The sequence below is a fragment of the Macaca nemestrina genome, chromosome 12 (genome assembly GCF_043159975.1).
Source record: "Macaca nemestrina isolate mMacNem1 chromosome 12, mMacNem.hap1, whole genome shotgun sequence".
Taxonomy (NCBI): Eukaryota; Metazoa; Chordata; class Mammalia; order Primates; family Cercopithecidae; genus Macaca; species Macaca nemestrina.
The window spans coordinates 124,010,021-124,018,801 of NC_092136.1; the positions used below are offsets into that span (position 1 = coordinate 124,010,021).

Sequence of the window (8,781 nt, forward strand, 5' to 3'; positions counted from 1 at the left end):
TCTCCAGATCCATAACTGACCACCTGAGGCTGTGGACTTCTCCATCTTGAGATTTTGTTTTTTTGTTATTGTTTTGAGATGGAGTGTTGCTTGGTTGCCCCAGGCTGGAGTGCAGTGGCATGATCTTGGCTTGCTGCAACCTCCACCTCCTGGGTTCAAGAGACTTTCTCCCTCAGCCTGCTGTGTAGCTGAGATTACATGCATGCGCCACTGTACCTGGTCCCTACCTTGACTTTTGAAAACAGGGAAATGCTTGTATGTGATTGTATGTGAAATAATTCCCAAATTCTGTTCTTCATAACCTTGATATTTTCTATAAGTTCTTCCACCCAGCATCACTAAAACCCTTCAAGTCCAAGTCCCTGAAGGTCCACCCCACTGTCTTAAGAGGTATCATGCATGCTGCTCTCTGGGTCCTAACACACTTCCCCTGCACCTTCTGCAAAATGCTTCAAGAATTTCCCTGGTCAGTTGGCCAAGGCCATCTCAACAAAAAATTCTGTATACTCCCTACCTACTTGCAAAAGTGTGACATTTAAAATTACCCTTTGAAAAGTTGCATGTAATTTCTGAGGACAGAATCAGATTTTAACATCCTAGGCCAGCTCACATTTGAAATGAAATCTTCCAGAGGCTGAGGGAGGAAGAAAGTGAGCCATAATGAAAAGCAGCCAGTACTGGAAATAAAGAGCCTGGATTTTAGTCACAGTTCCACTACTGAGCAGCTGAGCGACCTCGGGGAAGTTACCTAAGCCTGAGTCTATCCTCAGAAATAGCGGGCAACTGAGTGAAATGATCTTCAAGACTTACTGTGCGAGTATTCAATGCTCTTAAGAATATTTGTAAATTAAAGAACCCTTAAAATGGGGATGATGAACCTGTTTGAGGAAAAATTATATTTCTTCCATGTAACCAATGGAATCCAAATCACTTATGGGAGAAACAGTGTTTCTTTCTTGAGCATTGCCCTTTTCTCAGGAGAACGCATTTTTGTTCAAGATTTTCTTTAGAGCAACTTTGACGTCCTTATTCCTCAGGCTATAAATTAATGGGTTGAGCATGGGCACCAGAGTGGTATAGAACAGGGAAGACACCTTGCCCTGGTTCATAGGTAAAATAGAAGAGGGTTTGAGATACATGAATGCTCCTGACCCAAAGAACAGAGAAACTGCAATTATGTGGGAGCTGCAGGTGCTGAAGGCTTTGGACCTGCCCTCCGTGGAACGAATGTGGAGGATGCTGGAGAGAATGAGAGCATAGGAAATGAAGATGGTGACTGTGGGCACACCAATATCGATGCCCACAACAACAAACACTACCAGCTCATTCACATAGGTGCTGGTGCAAGCACGCTCGAGAAGGGGAAGGATGTCACACATGTAGTGGTTGACAAGGTTATTGGCACAGAAGGTGACACCCATCATACACGCTGTGTGGGCCATGGCCCCAGCAAACCCCATCCCATAGACACCCAGCAAAAGGAGCAAACACACCTGGGGAGACATGGTGACTGTGTATGACAGTGGGTTACAGATGGCCACGTAGCGGTCATACGCCATCGCTGACAGGATGAAGGACTCAGAGACAACAAAGAAAAGAAAGAAGAAGAGCTGAGTCATACACCCAGCGTAGGAGATGCTGTTCTTCTTCGAGACAAAACTCATCAGCATTTTGGGAGTGATAACACTGGAATAGCAGAAATCTATGAAGGACAAGTTATAGAGGAAGAAGTACATAGGGGTGTGCAGGTGAGAGTTGAGCCCTATCAGGGTTATCAAGCCCAGGTTCCCCACCACAGTGACCACATAGAAGCCTAGAAACAGGAAGAAGAGGGGGATCTGGACTCCCGGTTGGTCGGTTAAGCCTGCGAGGATAAACTCTGTCAGGAAGGAGGAATTCTCGGCAGCCATTTTCATTTAAGGCATTCTGTGGGGACAAGGGAAAAAGTTGTTTAGAGAGAGAGAGAGACCACTGCTGCCCTCCCAGTCACCCTTCTTTCTTTCTTGAGAATAGGAGGCACACAGAGAGATTTTGAACTTCAGCAGAGGGGGCTTTGCTGCGGCTCCCTCTGGAGTACACCCGCCTCCATGGCCAGGGCAGGTGCTGCCGGGAAGGCCTCCGGTCTTTACTTTGATCCCTTTGTTGCGTCCTTTCAACTCCAGTTTCTACTTAAGTTTACAGACACTGGGACCAATCTCCAGGAAGAGTCCTCGCAGAGGCCGGACCCAGTCCACCTGTGCCTGGAGACTTAGGGTTAGGGTCATCCTGGACAGAGCAGAAGGGTGGGGCGGTCTTCCCCAGGACTTTAGTACCTGACACTGGGGACTCAGGAAAAGTTTGGACTGCTCATCCAGATTCAGCCACTCACCCTCTTCAGCCCAGAGCTTCAGTGATGTACCTTTTGGTCCAGCTCTTATCTTCACTTGTTCAGACAGATTGGCTGCGGAGATATCACAGATGAAAGACTAAGCACCAGCCCTCTACGCCCTATCCCGATGGCAGCACTGGAGCCTCGGCTGCCTCAGAACTCTTTCTGAGCTACAGAACATGGCATCCGATGAGACTGTGCCCTGAGGCCTTTCTCTAGCTTGCAGAAAGGTGATAGCATCCTTACCATTATCAGTGACAGCCGATGACAGGAGACTGAGCAGTTTTATTTTGAGTTTGGAGATCTGGGGAACTGATTAGAAGTAGAACAGCAGAAGTTCACCTGGGATCACAGCCCAAAATATAACAAAGTTGTGCTCATACCCTTGATAATATTTGAATGGGCTTTTAGAAACATGCAAATATTTGCTCAATTAACATTTACTCAGAAATACACAAAGCGTTGTGCAAAAACAACAATTTACCATTTATTGCGCACTTAATGTATACCCAATGCTTTTTTCATCCTAGCATTATGCACTGACCTTAGCATGCCAGGATCCAATACCATTTTTCATATAATGCTTCATTTTAATTCTACCCCAAATTCTATGAGCTGGGTTTTATCACCCTCATTTTAGAGATGAAGTAACTCCCTAAATGTTAAATTACAAGGCCATATTATAACTAGGTCCATCTTACTCCAGATTTGGTGTTCTTAATAACTGAGTTTAATACCTCCCCGTAGAAGATAATGAAGTATGTAAAGCCCAGTTCTTGCCTTCAAGGCTCTGACCATGTCTTGAAAAAGATGCTAGAACACACATAACTAAGCAAAAGCATGCAATAACATCCAGAAAAGGCAAAAACAAAATGCTAGGCCACTCTGGTAGAAGACATTCAACCCATCACTTATATTTCAGTTCACTGCTGAGCTGCACAACCCAGTCCAGAAAACAAACCAACCTGTGTTTTCTTGAAATTTGAGCTTTACAGTAAAAATCAATCTCCATTGGTTAAGAAGAGTTTTTTTCCAAAATTGCTAACTTGTTGGGATTCCCCTAGATGGCCCCTGTCCTCTATTGTTGCTCTTTCCAGTCTTATTTTCGGCTTTCCTCAGGCTCCCATCCCCTCATCATGAGCCTGAAGGCCTTGTAGTTTGATTCTCCTTCATCCCACGGGATATTTGCTTTCTTGTTTTGCTTGCTTTGCTCTTTTCATAACTCCCCTCTCTCATTATGAAAGTCATCCCTTCTGTGTCCCAGCCTCTCAGAGCCTTGCCCGAGCTCAGTGACAGCTAATTATCATTCTTGGAGCCCCATACATTTGAATCAGTATTTAAAAATCATCTGATCCTGTGGTTCATAAACCTGGCTGTGCAATTGAATTAGATAACTCTATGCTTATTAAAAGTATGGATCCTGCTGCCCCAGGCCAGACATCATAAATTAGTATCCCGAGGCATGGGGTTTTATAACTTGTATTTCTCACCCTGTTGATCTGGCCCTGTTGATCTGGATATTTAGACAGGTTTGGGGTTCTCTGGCGTAATCCTTTACCCTGTGTTTTCTAGGCAGGAAAGTTGAAGTCCACCAGTCAGAGTTGGTTGGTGGTGGAGTCCAGAATAAAACTTGGGTCTCCAATCTTTCCAGTTACATTGTCTGGAAGAAATTCACCTGGCCTTTAGTTTGGCTGGAATGTAGAGTACAGGAAGGGATATAATTGTGTATCAACCCTGGAATAGCATCCCAGGTTCCTACTGTGGAGAGACTTGAATGTCATGACAGAAATTATGTATGCAATGTGAATCCATGGAATATATTGAATATGAGAGTGACATGGTCAGAGTTATGGGGAGGGAGACCAATTAGCCTATTGGGCTATTGGGTGTTGATGACTTGATGCCATGTGCCCCCCAAGTGCTATGTTTAATGCGTAATTCAGACACAATGCCTCAGCTCAAAGCACCAGCAATAAGATAAAGGATGAATTTCCAAAACAAGTAACAGGTAAATGGAGCAAAAGGCCTTTCTAAGCTTTTTAGCACATTCTGAATCACATAAGGCTGGCCCTGCCTTCTGGCTGTGTTGTTCTCTGCTTACTATCCTGAATATTTTCACCAGGCCTGAGTTCAGGTCCTATCACCAAGCTCTCTGTGTTGCACATGTTTTATGCCTCATTTTGTATTACTCAGCCTGTCTTTTGGGCTTCTGCTGTTGCTGTGGCAGTGAGCTGCATCCAGCTCTAGCCCAATAACAATGTTTCTTGACTGCACTACGTATCCCCTCCTTTCAGCCCTGCGATATCTCTGCCACCACAAAGTGGAATGTTTGAGAATCCATTCAGCCATTCTGGTGCACATGCTGACCTGTAAGCGTGAAGGAATGAACACCCCTGGGAGCCAGTGGGTAAATGTCTCCCTTTTCTGTATCTCCAGTGGTTCTTTCCTCTTAGTACATCAAAAGACCTCAGAGGAACTAATCCTAAATTCCCCATTAAGGTAACATATAACAGAACATTTTATTGGTTTTCCATACTTCCCTGTTTTTCTCCCTCTCTTCCCTGGGATGACCTCTAAAAATAAGCTATCTGCAAGCATGGCCTTGTCCCCAGCACAGCTTTTTGTGGAAATTCCAGCTAAGGTACTCCTAAAACAGTATTTGGAGCAGGTTTCAACAAAATGTTCCTTACTCCACCTGGGAGGAAGCATCCTCACCCAAGGCTCTTTGATTCCAGGACAAGAAACTAAATATGAATCACTAAATTCATCAAGGACCTGAAATTATTCAGCACCATGTTACAGAGAATTTTTATGTCTTGAGCACGACCTATCAAAATGCCTAAATGCCAGAAGGAGTAATCTCAAATAATTATCGCCTCACACCTTAATAGGGATTAGCCACAACAAATCCTGTGGTACTTTGTTCTTAGATCTCTTGCAGCTCTACTCACAATGTACTCCAATCCCTCCATGAACTATAGCGATGCTAGCAACATTGTAGTTTTATTCACTTTTTTATCTTTAAATCATACAGCTCGCAAAATGCTCATTAATCTCTAATTCTCAATCTCCTCATCTGTAAAATGGGGATGATGGTGATAATTCACAGTGTTGTTGTGAGGGTTAAATTAAATCTTGAAAGTGGAAGAGCCAAGCAGAGTGGTTGACAAATGAAAGAGCCCTGATAAATACTATAGAAAACAGACATAAACAAATATGAAATGTATCTATTCTAGGAATGGCGTGAGGGAAAGAAAAATCTTGCTTAAAGCTAGATGAGCCTGAAAGAGGCAAGAGAGGGTCTGCCATAGGGCAGAGGAAGAGCGCTAACAAGAGTGAGAGGAGCTTTGGAAAAATACACTCTTCAGACTTTAAGGCCTGTCTCTCCAACATAACCCAATCCACAGACAATATCAGGCCCTTGAGTATATTACCCTGTCCCTACTCGCTGTCCTATCACCAATGCCTGTTTTTCAAATATCCACATTCCACCACACCACAAAAGCCAAATTCCAAAATCAGGTAAGTGTTTCTTTACAGTCTCCCGTTTTCTCTTCCTATATCCATCTCTAGTCTCCTAGTCTCAGCAAAAATTCCTCTTCCCCAACATTCACAATCTTAGTGCTTACTTTCCTTCAATTCTATGTCAAAACTAAGTTTTCAGGAAGAACCTCACAAATGTATCCGCACACAATCTACTAAAACTTGCTGGGGACAATCCACATTCTTTACCTTCCTCCAGGCAGTTTTTAAAATGAAGACAAAGTCTTTAGCAAAAAAAACAAAAAACAAAAAAACAAAAAACATCTCTAGTTATGAAATTTCAAACAGCACTCAGTTAACGAGAGGTACATTTTGGTCAGGATAAGGCAGCTGAAGTGGTGGCTTCACAATTAGAGCCCCATTGGCAGCTGTCTGACCTCCATGCATCAAGTTGATTACCACCCTTCTCTCAGTCCTATGTGTGTAGTGTGTGTCTATGTGTGTGCACGTGTGTGTTTTGTGTATAAGTGCTGGGTGACATCTGAACATACCTCAGAGCTTGCTCCTCTGCCACATGTGGAATATATTTTAGTCACTGCTCAGAAACAAGAGGCCTCAAGTGTGACTCTTATACCTAGAAATTTGCCGCTCCCTCAGTGATTATGAGAAACCTCAATCCTTGCTCTCATTCCCACTGTAGTTAACTCACAGTTTAAGAAAATAAGTCATTACTACAAGCATGAAATGAGTCCCACAGGAAAGGTGCTCCTTAGGGCACAGAAAGCAAAGACTCCGACTTCATTAAAAGTTGACTTTCCTCCGGGAGCCTTAGAGGATTCTTGTTTGGATGATAGAACAACCAAGAAAAGTTCTTCTGGATGTATGTCATTTTAAAGCCTGTTGCCATGGAAACTACGCTTCAAAATCCTCTCAACTGGGGCTTTACTAAAGTCTTGTTCCCTGAGGAGCAGATGAAGCCCAAGCAGGAAGCAGTGTAGGAAGAACTATTCTTAACTCTGTTCCTTTTGTTACAGAACTGCCCTCCTTCCAAAACTTGAATTTCTGTATAGTGCTTCTTTGTTTTATTTATTTCTACGTTTTCCTATCTTTTTAAAATTACATTCTAATTTGTGTGATTTCATATGTGATTTCACATGAATATGAGTCAATACAATGTTTCTCACACACATTCATTAACCTTCAGACTTCTGGTGGCACAAGGTTGGACCCCACTGCAGCAACCATCACAACACACCAAGAAGACCAAGTCCAAGTTTCGTAAGAAGTTATAAGAAGTTACAAAGCCCGATCAGAGAAAAAAGATGGCAACTGAAAGGTTTTCATTTGAAATGGCCTTCATTCGCTCCTGAGAAAGCAATCTCAGCAGTAATGTTTCTGCATTATACTTCATCTCACTTTACTTTTATTATTTTCAACTCATTGATACACAAACCTATGCATAAATTATACGTGTATTTAATATAGAATTCTAGAGTTAGATGGGACCTTGGAGGTCTATGTCGGTGAATAATTACCATATGTAAACACATATGTACCAACCACTGTGCAGGAAGTTTTATATACATTATGCCATTTGTAGAATATGAGTAATCTGCACAAAGTACAAAGCTGACATTTTAAAAAATATCACCCAATGATATTTTAGTATCATTAGTACTAAGAATACTAATACTAGTACTAATATGTTATACTTTGTAAGTGCTGACCATGTGCTGGGAACTATGCTAAATGCTTTACACCTATTAATGCCATTCGTTTTCACAAGTTGTATTACATGGGCACTTTTATTATCCTACTCTGCACAAGGACATTTCCTTGAATTAAAGAAATCAAACCTGTTTATCTGTTAGTTGTGACAACCTTGTCTCTTTAGGCCTCGAGTATTTGTAGTGATAGAGGATTAATAGATTTGCTAGATTAATGGTTATAAAGAAAGAATCGAGAGGGAAGGCCAAGTGTCAAAGGTTACTAAAGTCTCAACCCCAGGACCCAGAAATAAGGAAGTAAAGAGAGAAATAAAGAGATAGAATTTAGACCTGACTTTCATGTGCTGAAAGGACATGTAAGAGCAAATGGTCAGTAACAAGTCATCAGTGTGAGATCAGAGCTGAGAAAAAGATATCAAGACCCATATTGAGAAGTCAAGTAAATAAAAGTGATCGCAGAAACTACCAGTCAAGGATAAAGGCTGGAACCACATAATTATCCATGATCAGTAAAAGGGAAGGAGAAAACTGTTAATAAATTTGTCAGAGAAGGCAAATATGGTACCCTGAGCAGGCTTTGTAGCAAAATAACCTGGGATCTCATTACATCTCCGACTAGCCAAGCAAGCTTACACTATTTGGACCTCAGTAACTCCATCTGAAATCAGATATGTTAGCACCTAGCATACAAGATTATGTGAGGATCAACTATCACAGTGTTCAACAAGTAGCTTCGAATTAACAAAGCGTTATAGACTTACTGAAGTGTTATTACTACACATCTTTCTTATCCACATAGTCTAATTCATCCTGCTTTGGGAGTTATTTACCCCAGCCATAACTACCTTATAAGCTACTAAAGTCAAGATCATATGTTCAGAGCTGGTGGCTTATGCCTGTAATTTCAACAACTCAAGAGGCTGAGACAGGATGATTGCTTGAGGCGAGGAGTGTGAGACCAGCCTGGAAAAATAGAGAGATTTTGTCTCTTAAAAGTAAATAAATAAATAAATAGCCAGGTGTGGTGGCACTCATCCGTAGAGTCAACTACTTGGAAGGCTAAGGCAGGAGGATCTCCTGAGCCCAGGAGTTGAAGCCTACAGTGAGCTATGATTACACCACTGCACTCCAACCAGGGTGACAGAGCAAGACCTTGTCTCTAGAAAAAAAAAATCGTATATGGCTTAAAAATCTAGTCAGAGC

At 42.2% G+C, this 8,781-nt stretch overlaps 1 protein-coding gene across 1 annotated transcript; it reads right to left on the bottom strand.

Moving 5' to 3' along the window:
* Nucleotides 1-974: 974 nt before the first annotated feature.
* On the bottom strand, nt 975-1,925 carry LOC105476294 (olfactory receptor 8B8). Its single transcript, XM_011732079.2, has one exon. The coding sequence runs from the start codon at nt 1,914-1,916 to the stop codon at nt 975-977; it is 942 nt and encodes a 313-aa protein (XP_011730381.2). The 5' UTR covers nt 1,917-1,925.
* Nucleotides 1,926-8,781: the final 6,856 nt, after the last annotated feature.